The sequence below is a fragment of the Desmodus rotundus genome, chromosome 4 (assembly GCF_022682495.2).
Source record: "Desmodus rotundus isolate HL8 chromosome 4, HLdesRot8A.1, whole genome shotgun sequence".
Taxonomy (NCBI): domain Eukaryota; kingdom Metazoa; phylum Chordata; class Mammalia; order Chiroptera; family Phyllostomidae; genus Desmodus; species Desmodus rotundus.
Genome location: NC_071390.1, coordinates 25401234 through 25419371, shown reverse-complemented (window position 1 = coordinate 25419371; position 18138 = coordinate 25401234). Strand labels below are relative to the sequence as shown.

The window sequence follows — 18138 nt, the reverse complement described above, 5'->3', positions numbered from 1 at the left end:
AGCCCCTCAAACCTGGAAAGGCAGAGCCCAGGAGCCCACGTAGTACATGTGGGTATCTCATGGGACGCACTGGCCTTTGTGCCCAAACTCGGCCCCTCGATGCTCCATGGCCTTTGCTTCCTTGTTTTTCCTTTTCTAAACTGAAACACCAGAGCTCAAAACCAGAGCTCAGACTGGCTTGAAAGAAATGAGGATGTGGTTTCACGCAACCCTCCATTCAGGTGGGAACACTAAGACCAAGTGAAGGCAACGTGTGCCACTCAAGGCCATGGCCAGAGTAGCAAAAGGAACCCTAGGAGCCAAAGGGTCTGCCAGATGGGAGGGGCCTCATCACTCAGAGAGGAGGCCCAGAGAGGGGAGGCAAGTTATGCGAACTTGTATCTATGACTCGCACCCACTAATATATTATTTTGGACTTGGATGCCCACACTGGCGGGCTCGTGCAGACACCCGACACAGAAGGCAGGAGCTCAGGAAATGAGGATTTAGAGTAAGGTTGGTTTCTTCAATAGAGATGGACATGGCCCAGTGGCTCCTAATAGACAAGACACGGAACATCAGCTGCCATCCCAGCCAATTAGTAATTAACACCATCTCCCCTTTCAGAGTCTTGGTTACAAAGGTCAAGAAATCAGATTCATTCAGGATGAGATTTCCTCTCCAGGTTTCCAGACTTGTGCAAAGACGGGAGTGTTCGACATGGTCTTCCTGGACTCCTCAGGGAAGAAACAAACATACAGAGAGTCCCCGACATCAACTGCACAGGCCTTTCCTCGCATCTTATGTGGCTGGAGGAGCAGTGTCTCGGGCCTCAGCAGTGTGGGGTCAGGATCCGCACCCTCGAAGAGGATGCAGGAGGGTGTGTGTGTGCATCTGTGTGTGTGTCCCGCTAAGTACTTCCTTCACTACACAGCTAATCCGATTAGCAGCTTTAGGAAACTGCAATGTTCATTCAAGGGCCCCATTCATTGAACGGCTTGGCCCATGCCTGCCCAGAACTCCATTCTTCTCACTGCAAATAAAACGCTCACTGGACTTTCTCTCCCTCAAGAATGTGCTCTTGCCTCCTTGCCCCAACACACCTCCAACCCGCTGCTGCCACTCACTCCCACATCTCCCAGTCAGGGTGATAGGCCTGTCCGAAAACTGCGGGAAATTCCAAGCACAAAATGAGGCTAATTTTTAACAGCAGTGTCAACCCTAGCAGCGCCCCCACCCTGCCCGCTGCCAGCTGGCAGCCGTGCCCTACGCTTAGCAGTTAGAGGGCCCTGAATGAGTCACTGGCTTTCTCTGGGCCTCCATGTCTTTTTCTGTAGAATGGGGACTCGGAACAGAGGGCAAAGGTGGAACAGAGGTTGGAAGGAAGGTCACTCCGGGCTTATACAGAGTGTCACTGTTTGGCTGGAGGATGGGGGGAGAGAAGGGAGCTGGATGTGCGGGATGTGGACAAAGCATGGAGGGCCTTGGGGTCAGGCCAAGGAATGTTTCCGATAAGTGACAGGGAGCCGTGGAAGGGTTCAGGAGCGTGCTTGTACTTGTTTCTTGGGCTGCCATAACAAATTACCACAAAGTGCATGTCTTAAAACAACAGAAATCCGTTCTCTCACAGTTCCGGAAGCTACAAGTCTGAAATCAAGGTGTTGGCAGGGCCACGCTGCCTCTGACGTCTCTATGGAAGAATCCTTCCTTGCCTCTTCCTAGCTGTGGTGGCTCCTGGCAGTCCTTGGTGTTCCTTGGCTTATAGCTGCATCACTCCGATCGCTGCCTCCCTCTTCCTGTGCTTTCCTCCCTCTATCTGCCTGTGTCCTCTCTCTTCTTGTAAGGTCTCCAGTCACTGGATTTAAGATCCACGCTAAATCAAAAGTGATCTCATCTCAAGACCCTTAACTAATTAGATCTGCAAAGACTCTTTCCAAAGAAGGTCACATGGTTCCAGGTGGGCATGAATTTTGGGTGGGGGGCAGGGGATACTCTTCAATCCAGGACAGTGGTTGCAAGGTCAGGGCCAGGAAGGCAGGAAGGAAGATCACCTGGAAGCAGGATGGGGAGAGAGTCTAGGGGCAGGGAGACAGCTCAGTACTAATCCACGAGCCCGGGGCCCTAAGTGAACAAGAAGGGTGCTCCTTCTCCCTTCCCCACCAGGGTTGGCCAGTGCCTTCTAGGTCCAAGGAGCTGGGTCCCCTCTGGGGCGTCCAAAGCTTACAGACTCTGCCCTCTCTCAGCTCTCTCACCTGGTAGGTATATGTTTCAAAGGCCTCGGGCCCAAGCCCCCAATGTTCCCATTCTCCACTTTAACCTTAAACCCTGCTGGGGGTCCCAGCACCCTCAGTGACATTTTTGTGGCCAGTGCAGCACCCTGAGTAGGCTCTTAAACCAACCTGGGTACATGGTCTTTGCTCGCACTTTGGCCCAGGAAGAGTGCAGCCCGCTCTCCAGCCATGGCAAAGGAATGCATACGTGCACCTCTGCTGTTCTCCATTCTCCCTAACTGGCAACGCAGCAGCCAGGTGGGTACAGGGGAGGACACACGGCCTGGGAGGTGGGAAACCTGGGTTCTGCCACTACGTTTGGGATGCTGGGCTCTCCTAGGAAATGAAGCCAACTAGGTCACTTCTAGCACAACGACATCATTTCATTTTGCGGCCAGGAGAGCAGCTCCAAGCTCATCGGATGAAGCAGGGGAAGGAGGCCTGGGGCTGCACTGTATCCCACCCCCTCCAGGGATTCACCTTTGAGTCACTCTCCTCCCCCCCCACCCCGCTACATCCTGCCCCCCAAATCAGGCGGACTTACCCAAGCTTGGAAATGAGATAACCTATACCTAAGAACACAGTACATCCTTTCAAACATTTGCAAGTACAAAGTGGGGATAAATGTGTGTTTCCTTTTTAATTTATTTTAAACCAAAGCAAATGTTTAAAGATTTATGCACAACACTGTTCACAGGAGTAATGTTTCTAATAGAAAAAACATTGCAGAAAAAAAGGGAAGCAACCTCCATGCTCATCTACACGGGATTAGTCTGACAAACTGGCACAGTCAATTACAGTTAATTAGTGCAATGTCCTGAGCCAGATGTCCATCGGGTGTGGCAGGTGAAAGATGCAGGTCACACAAGAGGTGGTGACAAAAACCCCTTTTACATTGTAAACGTACCTCCCCACACCTGGCCCGAAGGCAGTAAGTAGGCTGGAAGGAAGGCAGCGAACAGATAACTAAGGGGATCCCAGAGCTAGGGAGAGAGGGGATTTTCACTGTCTGCAATTGTAAACTACTGGAATTTTTTTAAACCGCTGGCAGTATTAGTTTAATCAGCAAGAACAATAAAACTATTCCCATTCTGAAAATAAAAGAACTATTCTAGATAGATGCAAAGTACTCTTGGCCCTCAGAGAAAGGTAATCAGGATAAAAATTACCTTGCCAGAAAAACACACTGGGAAAATAAATAATAGCAGACTTGGGAAGGAAGATACACCAGGTGGGTACACGTTCCAAAGGCCTCAGGCCCAAGCCCCCAACATTCCCATCCTCCACTTTAACCTTAAACCCTCCCAGGTCCGGGGTCTTCCTGAAAATACTACTACCACTACAGGGAGGACTGAATGTGGGGGGTGGGAAGGGGGTAGGGCAGGAGAGAGTAATGGGGGGAAAATGGGGACAACTGTAGTTGAACAACAATTGAAAAAATACCACTACCACCACCACTAATAATAATAATAATGATAAGCAGGAAGAGGCAGAGTTGATTTTACTGAGCATTTATTATGAGCCAGACACTATGCTAAACATTTCACTCATATTCTTTTTGTCCTCAGAACATTACTATTCCCATTTGACAGAGGAAGAAACTGAGGCCCAGCTCAAGGATTCAAGCCCAGGCAGTCTGAATTGAAAGTCCATGATTGTGACCAGTGCTATAACCACCCTTCTGGAAGCAAAGCCCTGTTGGACCTATTCATCTCTTAGGCCCTGGGGAGATGGCTCCAGGGTCCGCCACGCCTCCATCTGCCCGTTCCTTCTCCCTTCTCCACCACCGTTGGCCAGTGCCTTCTAGGTACAGGAGCTGGGCCACCTCTGGGGGATCAGAGGGGATCCACCTCTGAGGGACTCTGCCTGCTCTCAGCTCCCAGGAGAGAAGAAAAGAGAAGACAGACTCCCAAATTCTTAGGCAGAAGGCTGACCAAGTCGGTGCTGGGGTAGTACTACGAGGGAGGTGGAGGTGGGGTTGCTAGGCCTCCCTTCACGGCAGCATCCTCAGGCAACCTTCTGCACAGACAGCTCTCCAGCAGCTGGGGACACAGCTGGCATGGGGGCTGGCGCCCCTGGCCTCTCTCTGGGGCATCTCACATTTGCTGAGCCTGGGACCCTATGCTGAGCCATGGCAGGTCCCCCAAGGACAGTGCAAGGACAGCTGACGGGGCAACCCCGAGCATTCTGTGATGGTGGATGGGTGTCAACCGACTGCTGTGCTGGCCCAGAGAGTGTGCGGCGGTCCCCAGGCCGCACAGACCAAGACCCAAAAGGCCTCATTGGGTCCTACATGGTCCCTTTCCTGCTTTCCAAATAATATGTACCCACGCAGAGTGTAAACTGGTACTACCACTTTGGAAATCTGTTGGACAGTATCTACCTGAGCTAAGTTTACACATAGCCTATGACCCAGCCATCCCACTCCTGGGTCTATGCCCAGCGGAAACGAGGGCTGTGTCCACCCAAAGATACATACAGAAATGCCAGTAGCAGCTTTATCTATCGTAGCCAAAAATGTGAACTGTCAAACGTCTGGGAACAGAAGGATGAACACACTCGGCTACATTTGTACAACGGAATGCACACAACGCGGGAGAAGGAGCGACTGCTTCACTCAGCCACGCGGGGGAACGTCACAGCATAAAGCCGCGGGGAGACAGACAGCGCAACCCGTACTGCACGACTCCTGCACGCAGGTAAATGACTGCAGTGCAGAGGCCAGACGAGTGGCGACTGTGGGACAGGTACCAGTGGGAGGGGCGCAAGGGAGTCTCTGGGGTTCTGCAAATGCTCCACACCCTGGTCTGGGGGGCGGTTACATGGATGCATGTGAGGTCCACTATTTTTAAGTAATAACGCAAAAAAAAGTTTAAAATAATTTTAACCACATAAAGATTACAATCAGGTCAACTTCTCTAGGCCTCCAGGCAAAAACTTGGGTAAGTCTGTGATTAGCTGGAGTGGTAGTTATGAAAAGATGCTTCCTTTCGTTAGAGCTCAATTAAGTTTGTGTATAGTGGTGTAAAAACTAATTTGGTTTCTCAAACCCCGCTTAAAATTTGAATACACTTTTCAGACCATACATAAGAGGCCCCCCAAATCCTAAGGAATGACAGTCATAGGAACAGACACCAGAAAGAAGCTCAAAAGGGCCTAACTGCTCCCCCCTCCTCCCAGCCACTAGCAATGGGTTGCCCTGACCTCACGACAACCTTTGCCCTCTTGCTCTTGCCCACTCGCCCCCAACCCTGTGGCCAGCTTGGAGCTCAGCATTTGACCTTGTCCCTGTAGTTGCTCTCGGTCCTCATGGGCCATGCAAGTAGCCCCCCCACTCTGGGCACATTCGCACCCACCCCCCTCCACAGAAAGAGAGAACCAATCACTGGACAAGAAGGCCACATAACCATCTCAATGGTGACCGGCTGTCCCATTTCCCAGCATCCCCCTTCCACCCCAAGAAGAAGCCCTCCCTCTGTCTGGAATGTCCTTCTCTGTGCTCTCCTTACTCCTCAGCCTGGCAAACTCCTCACTCTCCCCAGGATCCACTTCTCTGGGAAGCCTTTCTGACTCTCCCCCTCTCAGTAATGTCCCCAGGCCTGGGTGGCCCCCTGCCCCTGTGTTTCATGGGATCCCTCCCCTGCATCGCCCCTAACTCTTCAGTACTCTTTTTGGTTTCTGCACCTATTTCCTCCACTAGCTGGTGAATCCTTAAGAAGAGAAACCTCATTCATACCTTCTCAGGATTGAACACAAGACCTGGCACAAAGTAGACACTCAACAGAGGTTTCAATGAATGAATGAATGAGTGAATGCATAAATGAATGGAGACCACACCCAAAAACCTGAGTACAGTATATTCTCCTCCTTCCCTCCCAAGTGCATAACAGATACCAGGGCCTTGTGTGCCAGGAAATGGTGGAATGAAGAGCTGGTGAATCAGCTTTAGTGGAACCTCAGAGCCCTGCAAGGCACCCAAGTCATGAGGAATATTCTGGGTGCCACCAAGTACATCAGCAGCAGGGGCAGGGGTTACCTGGCAACCCCTCCCCTACCATCACCACGAGCAAGCAGTGTAGGGAGACAGCCCAAGCTGCCAGCCAGGGCCCAGCAGCATCCTCAGGGCAGCTGGTGGGCTGCAAAGAGCAGTGGGAGAAAGGACTCAACCGGAGTCATGTCAAGTGAAAGCTAAGCAGGTCACATCACACTCTAGTTCAGAAGCCTTGGGCAGGACCCTTCCAGCCCACAGGGGAGAGCCCTGGCTCGTTAACTTAATAGGCATCAATCTTCCTGGGAGTTACCCCCACTATGGGCACATTCCCACCTCCCCCTCCAACGGGTGCCTACACCATCTGCCCCAGCCAACCTTCTCGGGTAAATGTCCCTACCACAACCCACTCCAAGAGCCACCCTCCAGCGACCACACCTCTCCTCTGCTCCCTAAATGAAGACACCCTCCTCACACCCTGGCTTCACACATCACTTCCGCTCCGCCTGAAATGCCTTTTCCTGATTGTTCACGGAAGGAACTCCTACTCACCCTTCAAGACATGACTGAAGAGTGCCCGTTCCCATGATGCCTTTCTTGGCTCACCTAGGTAGGCTTCTCCACTCACTCTCCCCGCTTCCCACTGCTCTTGGTTCATTACAGCACTTGCCAGGAGGAATTGTAGCTTATCTACTTTACATTTTGACCTTGTTCCACTAGACTGGGCGTGGTGGTAATGTCTGCCACTGCCCGAGAACGTGTTATGTGCCCAGCGCCACTGCCCTTGGAGTCGACCCTACCAACCCCTTAGGGAGTGAGTGTCAGTTTCATCCCCACTTTACAGATAGGAAAACTGAACCTCGTAGTTGTTAGAGAGTTTGTCCAGGTCTAACCTCTGCATGCCTGGCATGAAAGATCACTTTGAAGGCAGAGGTCACACCTTACTTCTCTTTACCCAGAACTGCACTTGGCCCATGATAGGTGATCCGAAAGGGTACTTTCATACCAGTTACATGGGATGAGTAAGTCCTAGAGATGTGCTGTACCACGCTGTGCCTGCAGCTTCTAATACTGTTTGTACCCTTAAAATTTTGTTAAGAGGGTAGATCTCACATGATGTTCTTAGGACAATAATTTTTTAAAAGCCCTGAGAAAAAGGAGAAGAGGGTGGGAGGGGGGGTCTCAGGCAGCAGTGACAGTGCAGCATCAGGCACACGTGAGCTTTGCCACCAAATAACAAGCCATTGGCAGCCACCCCAGCCCACCCGTCCTACAGCTCAGCCCCTAGGCTGCTTCTGACAAAGCCAATCCACAGAGCAGGGTGTCTGAGCTCAATGGGCAGGGAGGTGGGGAGCACTCAAGAAACCAGTCCCACTACTATTCACCCCAAGGTGGAGGCATGGAGAGTGGGCAATAGTAATCAAAGTCGGAAGGCCCACCCGTGTTTCCAGGCCCCAGGGGACTTTCACCTGGGTTGTCGGCCACATAAGTGCAGGATACCCCAAAAACAAATACTGCCAGTGCTAATCATTGTTAGCATCATCATCAGACATGCCCTAAATGCATCCCATCCAGAATGCATCCCTCTCTGGGTGGGAAGTGCTGGACCCTGAAGCCAGAGTCCTGACGACCTAGCTGAGCTCAAGTCTGACCCCGCTGAATTCAAACCTGAACCCTCCGATAAGCAGGCAAACGAGATTTTCTTAGAAGGATCAGTGTGCTTGGAGGCTCCAGCTCCATGGCCTCTGATTTTCCACAGACAGGTGGGCACTGGACTGACAGGTCAAACACTGATGACTTGTGGTCCACGTCCACCCCTGATGGAGCCCGACCCTTCCGTCTGGAGGAGGGGAAGAGGGAGATGCAATACCTACCTGTTTGATGCCCCGTTTCTGCCACTGACTGCTTCATCCAGTCTTGGGTCTTGTCGATACGAAATAACTTCAGGTCTTCTTCATCTAGGGCAATGTCTCCCCAAAAGACAGCTGGGAAGAAAAAATAAAAATGGACCAATTTAAGCCAGAGGTCAAGAAATGGCTTTACTAATGCCCCAGAGGGCACTGGGTGCTGAGTAGCAAACGCTATCCAATCAAATATCATCCTGACATAGGGCTGGTAGAGAAAAAGGAGCGACAGATAATAATTCTTGTGCATTAAAGCTACAGGGCTTGGGCCAAGCGTCATCAAGATCAAAGGCCTAGGTCTGTAAGGTATTTTGAAAGGTCACCCTGTCTTTCTCTAGCTGTAGGCAGCTCTGGGCAAAACCACCACAATAAAAACAGCTGTTTCTCTCTTTTCCAGAGCCCCCAGGATATAAATGAAAAATGGTAATGTGATAAATGACACCGCTGTTTACAATACTTCCTGTCCTTCCCTGGGGGAAGGCTGTATCTCCCTGCCCCACTGATGTCAGGCTGAGCCCACTTTCCTGCTCCGACTGACTAAGCATGGGAAGAAGCTTTGAGAGCCAGTGTTTGATTCTCCACGTCCTCTCTGCCCTTTTGCAGAAGACAAGCAATGTTCCAGATGGGCAACCCTACCACCCTGGGTTCTGGAGTAGAGATGATGTGAAGCAGATAGATGGCTAACTAGGATAGATATGTAGCGTGAATGAGGAAAACAAAAAATGTTATTTATTTTAAGTATCTGAGAGTGGGGGCTATTTGTTACTGGGGCATATACTCTTTATCCTGACTAATACAGAAATTGCTAACAAAAGTGGTATACAACTGTAACAAAAATACATTGTCTTTGGGCCACCTGGTGGGTGTTAGGGAAACTGTAACTAAAAGCTAGAAGGAAGTGACCTATATTATGCAGTGATAAAGTATTTGGCAATACTACAATACTACCTGCATTACCTTGGAAGGTATATGATGAACTAAATGAGGGTACAGCTTTAAGTGAGGAGACTGGAAGTCAGAATGTTAATTGCATGCCTTAGTCACCCTAGCTGTGTTTGACCAGGTACTACAAGAAAGAGGTTTTTAAAAAGAATTGGGCATGGAGGCATCACACCCACTGATTTCAAACTATATTACAAAGTTACAGTAATTAAAATGGTATGACATCAGCATAAAGACAGACATATGCACCAATGGAACAGAAGAGAGAGCCCATAAATTAATTTATAACAAAAGAGCCAAAAAAATACAATGGGGAAAGGAGAGTTTCTTCAATAAATGGTGTCGGGAAAACTGGACAGCCCCATGCAAAAGAATGAAACTGGACCTCTATCTTATTCCATACACAAAAATTAACTCAAAATGAATTAAAGATTTGAACATAAGATCTGAAACCAAAGAAAACATAGGCAGTAAAGTCCCTGATATTGGTCTTGACAGTGATTTTTTGAATCTGACACCAGAAGTAAAACAAACAAGCAGGACTCCATCAAACTAAAAAGCTTTTGCACAGCAAAGGAAACCACCAACAAAATGAAAAGACAACTTAATGAGAAAAAATGTTTGCCAAGTATCTATCTGATAAAGGGATAATATCCAAAATACATAAATAACACATACAACTTAATAGCAAAAAACAAACAAACAATCTGATTTTAAAAAGCCAGAAGATCTGAATTGGTTTTTTTCTAAAGAAGACAAACAGACGCCAACAGGTACTTGAAAGGATGAGAAAAGCATCATCAGGGAAAAGCAAGTCAGAACCGCAGTGAGGTGATTACTTCACACCTGCTAGAATGCCACTGACCGAAAAGACTGGACATAACAAGTGCTGGCAAAGGCGTGGAGAAGAGGAACCCCTTGTGCGCTGCTGGTAGGAACGAACTGGTGCAGCCACTGTGGAAAACGGCATGGGGGCTCCTCAAAAAATTGAAAGCAGAATTACCATATGATCCAGCAATTCTATTTCTGCCTATTTATCCCCAAAACACAAAAACCCTAATTTGAATAAATATGTACACTCCCATGTTCACAGCAGCATTATTCACAGTAGCCAAGAAATGGAAACAACCTTAGCATTCATTGATGAGTGAATGGCTAAAGAAACTGTGGTATGTATATACAATGGAATATTATCTAGCCATAAAAAAGGAAACCTCACCATTTCCTACAACATGGGTGGTCCTCCAGGGCATTATGATAAGTGACATTTTGTTCATAAGGAATAGAAAACAGTCAACAGTGTATAAGATGAGGACTGACTATAACTGGAATAAATGTTTCATTATGTGATTTGGTAAAATATATGTAACTATCTTATTGAATAACATAGGCTAAAATCTGAAAGAGAGCAAGGAAAATGTTTATCTTTGGGTCTTATTCATGTATCTTAAATTTAGAAGTCCAGAAAAATTCCAATTACACTAAAAGAATCACGGTCATTAACTTATCCTACTTTAATTGCTCCGAATTCAAAATGTGCCACTGTGCACCCAGCATTCCCGTAACAGAAATTCCTACAGACGGAAAAAGGCAGGAGAACTACAGGTCTAAGCTGCCCTGACCCGTCAGCAAAGAAGGCTGCTCTGAAACCAGCTGTTGCTCGTGTTCCCTTTGGTGTTCAGAGGGTTTCAACATACCTGGGGTGATGTACTCAGTGGGATTCAGCAGGGGTGACAGGCAAGCCTCTCTTCTGTGACATGGGGGAAAGGCCACCGGGACCAGGGCATCCTCCAGCAATGTTAATAGATTATCTCTATTCCAGAATTTCATACCGAAGCTTCAGCATCTGGAAATCCGTTCCATTGAACTCTCTGAATAGTGTGTCCCTTGGTAAGTGGCCAGTGCTCCTGCACATACCAGTTTGAAGGCCAGGGAGTGACAGAGGTCAGGACAAAGCAGCATGGGACTCCCCTTCAGCAGCTGCTTCCCCAGTCAAGGGGCTGCTCCCTTACACTGTCTCAAGGGCCTGCTCAGCGCCCCTCGTCTCCACCTGCTGCTGAGTCATGGGGTGCCCAGCACTCAGGGGTCCCTGTGATCTCCAAGGGCAGGAGTCCCTCACTGATTATTCCCTTGCAAGCACTTCCTGCCTGCAAGCTTTGCATTGTTCACCTGGGGAAGTAAGTTGACTACAAGCATGTGCTTTTTAAGCCAGAGATATCATGAGTTCAAATCCAGCTGCATGACCTTGGGCAAATCACTTGATCTCTCTGAGCTTCAGTTTCTCCATCTGGGAACAGAAGTACCTGCCTTGCAGAATTGGTGAGAATTACACGAGACAAGTGTGCGAAGCACTTGGGACAGCGTCTGGCCCATAGTAAGCATTCAGTGAATAGTGCTGCCACTCTAATCTTCAGTAGGTTCCTCTTGGCCCCTGTGGCTCCCTACCCTACTCCCCTCACCCAGAAGACCCCGCCCCTGCAACACTCGGCTCAGCTCCCACACCAGCACCCATGCCTCCCTCATGAAGCTCTCCCTCCCACCTCTGAAACACTTCTTGCTTTCTCTGCCTTTCTTTAGGACAAACAATCTCAACCAGAGGATGGGGCTAAACGGGGTCCATATATTCACTTAACACATATTTACTGAGGCCGCTAAGTGCCAGGGTGGGGAAGAGGATCATACAAAGCTGGAGGTACGGGGGTGGGGAATAATATTTTCCACAGCACTATACAATTATTTTTTTAATAAAGACATTTTTAAATACATTTTTAAAGATTTTATTTATTTATTTTTAGGGAGAAGGGAAGGAAGGGAGAAAGAGAGGGAGAGAAACATCAATGTGTGGTTGCCTCTCATGCACCCCCTACTGGGGACTTGGCCTGCAACCCAGGCATTTGCCTCGACTGGGAATTGAACCGGTGACCCTTTGGTTTGCAGGCCTTCGTTCAATCCACTGAGGTACACCAGCCAGGGCAGCACTATACGATTAATAATGGGTTTCCCATCTGCATCACTTCTTTTACGTTTATCATTCCCATTTTACAGATGGAGAAACTGAGACTTAGAGAAGAGAATGACTCACTCAGGTCACACAGCCAGCAAGTGGCAGAGGCAGAACCCCCACCTGGGGCTCTTTCCAGTCCCCCAAACTGCCTCCTTAGCTTCCCAAGTTCTGCCAGATTCTAAGTGCCTCAGGGACAGGGTCCAGCTATACACGCACCTATTTCCCATGGGAAATCCCGTTTAATACGCATTGAGGAAAGTCGTCACATGAGATGCTGTGTATGCCTCATGGTTAAGTCCTGGATTACACAGACCAGGGCTTGAGTCCTGCCTGTGTACACTTGACAATGAACTTAACCTCTCTGTGCCCCAGTTCCCTCATCCTTCAAATGGAAATAAACAATATTATCTTCCCCACAAAGTTACCGTGAGCATCAACTGAGATAATATGAGTAAGGGTTTATTAGCACGAGGCTGGCACCTGGCACCATTCAGCTGCGCTGCATCCTCCAGACATGGAGATGCTTGACCGTGGTCTACGTTAACGGTGCCGCGCAGTGAGGCCAAGAGATGTCCTGACTCTTATCAACCCCAAGGGGGCCACTGACTTATGTAGCACCCAACACAAGGCCACCCTTACCCACAGCAGCCAGAGGAGGGTGCTGGCCTGGCCCTCCTCTGGGAGCACTCACAGGAAGACCACATGGCCTGCCAGCCGGACGCCATCCTGTCTCAGGACCCAGAGGGCCCCCTCCCACATCCAACCTAGTCTCCTATCCTGTGGTCCTGGGGGCTCCCACACTCTGCCCTTCTGTCCCACCCATCCTGTCTCAGGATCCCAAAGACAGATCCTCAAGGGCACAGTCCCAGAAGGCTACCTGGAGTTACCTGAGACAATGCCTCCCATAAAACGATTCCTCAGCACTGCCCTGGGCCCTGGAAGCTCCCCAGCATCAGAGCTAAGGCTTCAACCAGAGGGACAGGCACCCCAGGACAGAAGTCCAGCATCTCAAGTCCTACCCCCATCCCATTCCATAGATGTAAGTATATTGTGTAAGGAGACTGAGCAATTTGTTCCACGCCGCTTAGAAGTGATTTGGCAGAGTCGAGACTCAAGTCCAGGATAATTCTGCTCATGCGCCAGTCTGAGCTACCGGAGCAGAGTGCGTGCGCATGCCCCTAGGAGCCTGGGGTGAAAACTATGCTAAAGGGGATAGAAACTGGCTTTTGACATTCTAAAGAAGCCCGAGGCAGTGGTGGGGAACCAGCACCCCAGAATCCTGTCTCAACGTGCTCTTCCTGACAGAGCCCTTCCAGGGTCTCAACCAATGCATTGTAGGGGAATTCAAGAAAGTTCAGGAGCCTGCTTGGAATGACACACTCCGGTGGTGTCACCCTGGATTCCCCAGAGGTCACAACTTCATGTCAACTCATACCTACTGTGGCTTTGTGGCTCCTCCTCTGGGAAAAAGGCAGAGTAAATGGCAGACTGCGAAGGGAAGGCAGGAAGGAAGACGCATTTGTTGAGCCAGGCACGCAGGAAGGGCTCTGCCTGTGGCCTAAGCGATGGCAGAGACGCCACCAGAGCCTCTGGGCAGGCTCACACCCTGAGAGGGCAGGCTCCGCCTGCACCGCAGGGCTTCAAAGGCCACATCCATGGAGTTATGGAGGAAGCCCATTTCTGAAACAGCCCCCTCTCAGCCAGAGAAAACCTGTGTCTCCTGTCTTTTCAAAGACAGTTCTTTTCTGGTCCCTCCCGAATGGCCTGGAGGGTGCCATTGTTCCAGAGGTTTCAGAGGGGCCACAGGAGCTTCTGTCACACCTGAGCTGTCCTGAGACCTGAGGCTCTAAAACTACCGCCATTCGACTTGATGGTCCGTGCAGTATCATCGCAACAGAAGATAATTAATACTCAAGTTTTACTTCTATCTTTGCAGTGTAGGAAGGCATGGACTGCATCTACCCGGCCTATGGCTGCCCTATCCCCAGTGCGTGGCACAGGGAAGCGAGACCGGAAATGTTTTCTGAGTAAATGCCTGGGGAAGTGCTGGAGGCCACCAGGACTGCCCTCTGCCCTAGGTCTCTCCATGCCAGGGACCAATCTGAGACCCACCAGAGCTTCTCGGCCCTTCTTTCAGGGTTATTCACACCCCCACCAGAAAGGAGCGTGCATGATCCTGCAGAGACGGTCACTCCATCCAACAGACTGAGGTCACACCAGGAAATGAGGACAGGCCACTAGCTCTGAACCCTGTGGGAGACAGTCACCATGCTACTCTCTAAACAAGAGCAAAAACTGCACAAAAACCCGGTTGAATGGCTGCCCTGGCCGGGAGGCCACCGTAAAACAAGGACCCAAGACACCACTGGGAGGCCTATTGATGAGGGAAAAGATTTCTGTCTGCTTTGTTCACTGCGGCTACTTAGTGCCCCGGACAGTGTCTGGCATCTAGAACACGTTCAGGTGATATTTACCGATAAATTAATGAAAGCAGAATGAGTTCCAAGTTCTACTTATATAAGTTCAACGCCCAAAGCAAGATCAAATTACTTCCCAACCATCTGCCCACTAACCATGTCTTCTTCCTTTGGAAATGATGGGAATACCTGAAAACATTAAACTGGTGAATTTTCAATCCATCTGGCATTATGGCCCGAGAGAAGGAGGGAGGGTGAATGGATATGACCTGGGGGGTTCCCATCAGACAGAAGAGGAAGTAGAAGGAAGCCCCTGTCAGAGGACAGGAGAGGGGGTAGGGGGTGTGGTGGGAAGAAGCCTGGGCACGTCAGGGTCTGAGCCAACTCCGCAAGGCAGAGTCGAGTGAGGCAGCATGTGTGGGAGAAGCTGCCTCAACTGCCACACACTGGGGCAAACAGACAGTGTGGGTAGAGGGCAATGTCCAGAGATGTGGGCCCAAGGGTGCTCCCACACCTGGCGTCCTGGGGCTCCAGGTATGCACACATGCTGAGGGAGGATGCAGAGGTGCAGAGGGGGCCAGAGGACCAGCAGAGACCTGAGGTCAGGGTGGAAAGGCCATGGAACAGGACTTATGCCCACAGCCAAACACTCAAGGGCACGGGTTCACCAGCAGGTGCCAGCACTGTGCACTGGGACACCAGCGATGACCAGACACCCCTCGGTGGCCACCTCTAGGGCCCACATACCCAAGGACCAGACAGACCCACCACTTCCCAATATGGACCAAGATGGACTCATATGACAGTCCACTCTCCTGGCTGCCAAGAGGTCACATAAGCTCCTTTGCCACTCTCTATGCCCTCCCAACCCCAACACACCCATCATACTCAGCCTCTGTCCCAGGAAAGTGCAGGGAGAGGGAGAGACAGGGGAAATCCTTGAAAATTTATTCCAGATTATGAATTACCCAAAATATACCATTTAAATAGGAAGATACTGAAATTTTGTCCCTGGATAAAGCTAACTGTGACCTCTTCTTCCACCCTGCAGGAGATGCTGGTTGAGTGGATGGCTGGATGTTCTGGAGCTCCAGCGCGGTAATAACAGTAATAATAGTAAATGTTCTTTGAGTGCTTATTAGAGGAAATTCAATTTAGCTAAAGAAAATAAAGAAGCTATATTTTCTTTCCTATGTGGGTTGTAAGCAGGTAATGTCTTACCTTCCTGTGATTTTAACTGGTTAATACCACACTGTTTGTGAGATCACAGCAGCGGTCCCCAAACATTAGTGTTCGAACTCAATCCCCCCCACATCCCTACCACTCAGTAGGTCTGCAGCAGAGGTGGGGAACTGATGTTTTAAACAAGCACCTCTACTGAATTGGAACCAGAGATTTCCTGAGCCTTGTTTTGAGAAATACGGACCTACAGGAGAACAGGAAGCCTGTAACAAGTACAGCCACCCACCCCGGGGCCCCAGGAAAAGGGCATCTCATCGGGAGACTGTGGCATGGACATGTGGGTGTTCAGGTCCTTTAGATGGCTTTTTGGTCACACCAGAGGATACTGAGTATGGGATTTTTTTTTTCTCCAAAATAATGTTGCCTTTGGTGCTTAGTCAAATCATGACCCCAATCTGGGCTGCTTGGTGGTAGGGATGTTCCGGAGCTTTGTAAGGCCTTTTTACTCCAGATGCCCCCGGTCCTTTGCCCAAACCTGAGTGACATCTCTGATCTCAGTCTGCTGGCATCGCTTGTTTATGTGTCCATCTCCCTCACCCCACTGGGAAAAGAGAGTTGTAAACCCTCGAGGGCAGAATGAAGTCTTGTTCAGCCTTGTGCCTGCCTCCCTCCACCCCAATTCTCAGAGAGTAGCTCAAAAAATATTTGTCAAGCGAATGGCTGACCAAATGAATGAATAACTGAATGAATGGACGGATGGCTACTATTTGACTCCACGGTGGTAATAACAATAATAACAGCAAATGTTCTTCAGGTTTGCATTAAATCCAGGGATTGAGAAAGACCTCACATACATTATCTTCTGTAATTCTCACAGAAGCCAAGCAGGTAAGTATCTTTATTCCCATAAACCGAGGGCCACAGAGTTTAATAACTTGCTCCACACAATAAATACAGAGCAGAGGTCACCAGAAGATTGTCTTTGGTCACTGTGGCCACGTAGGCAGACAAAATTATGAGAGCCCTCTAGAAGTCAGGCGCCATTCATACTGAGAAGAACTGCGGCCATAGCCACAAAATGAAAATAATCCAGGCTTTCTTCATATTTAAATGTCCATGGAGCTAGCTGGGAAGGCATTTAAAACTTTAAAAGCGGAAGAAATGCAAAACTAGATGAACTTGCAGCCCAGGGGCGTGTTGGACAGAAGAAAAGCATCAGAAAGTTTTTAACTTGAATCTGGGGACCACCCCCACCCGGCCTTGAGACCACCCACAAGGGGCATCAAGAGAGCGCCTCAAAACAGGATTCACACTATACACCAAAATAAATTTCAAATAAATAAAAAATATAAAAAGTTAAACCAACAAATTGGCTGAACAGTGTCTAGAATTGAGTGGGCCAAGTCTATATATTCAAAACACACAGCTACTGAATTCTCACCAAGGGCAAAACAGGGCCCAGGGTAGCCTCCAAAGAGAGAGTTCTTGCAATTCCCACCACCTGAGTAACTTTCTTCTTCCACCCGCCAACCCCTGGCTGCTGGAAGTGTAATCTACAGATGAGCAGTAGCAACATCCTCTCCGAGCTTAATACAAGTCCAAGTCACTGGGGCCACCCCAGACCGGCTGAATCAGAGGCTGCATGTGAACAAGACCCCAGGGAGGCTGTACACACTTTTGAGAAGCACTGACTCAAGGCACCACACACTCTGCCTCTGTCAACCGTGATCCTGGGTCCATGGGCTCCCCTGTCCCTCTTGTATGCTCGCTATGGCTGTAAGCAGGGTAGTTCTTCACACAAATGTAGGCCTTGAGGGGGTTGGCCATAGGAGGCATCTAAAATGAACCTCAGTGAGAACACCACCTGCCCCCGCCTTGGCCGAGTCCACTGGAACTCCAACCTGCAATTATTGGAGTTCGACCAGGTGGCAGTGTTTTGCTATGAAGCTCTGGCTAGTAAATATTTCAGGAATAGATTATGAAATACGAGATAAATGCTTTTCAGATGTCATACATAAAAATCTTTAAAGGAGGCAAACTTTAAAGCTATTATATAATAAATTTGAAAAATAAATATTTATTTGAAAATGCAAAAGGAACTCATTTTAAAGAAACACTTTCTAATAATACATATTCAGCGATATGCTGGTCTTTACAATTGGATAAAGACAATGGGGGAGGGGGAGGGTTGAATGTGAGAGGTGGGGGTGGGTAGGGCAGCGGAGAGTAATGGGGGGAAATGGGGACAACTCTAATTAAACAAAAATGAAAAAAAGAAAGAAAACAATGGGCTGGGAGCGGGGAGAGCTTTAATTTGTGGACTTCCCTGGTGAAAATGCTCCCTCCGTGGCTGATTTCAAGGTCACAGGACAAGGAGTTGGGAGGCAGTTCATCCACTGAGCTGTCAAAGCCAGCCCCAGCACAGCACTGTAAGAACAACGATAGAAATCGG

The 18138-nt window shown here is 49.2% G+C and overlaps 1 protein-coding gene across 1 annotated transcript in view; it reads right to left on the bottom strand.

Annotated features, from left to right (window-relative positions):
• TLL2 (tolloid like 2) overlaps positions 1 to 18138 on the bottom strand; it is a 120593-nt gene that overhangs the window by 83457 nt on the left and 18998 nt on the right. The window contains exon 2 of the mRNA XM_024563209.3: positions 8112 to 8222. Within this exon, the coding sequence (XP_024418977.2) occupies positions 8112 to 8222 (111 nt within the window). The remainder of the gene's footprint in view (positions 1 to 8111; positions 8223 to 18138) is intronic.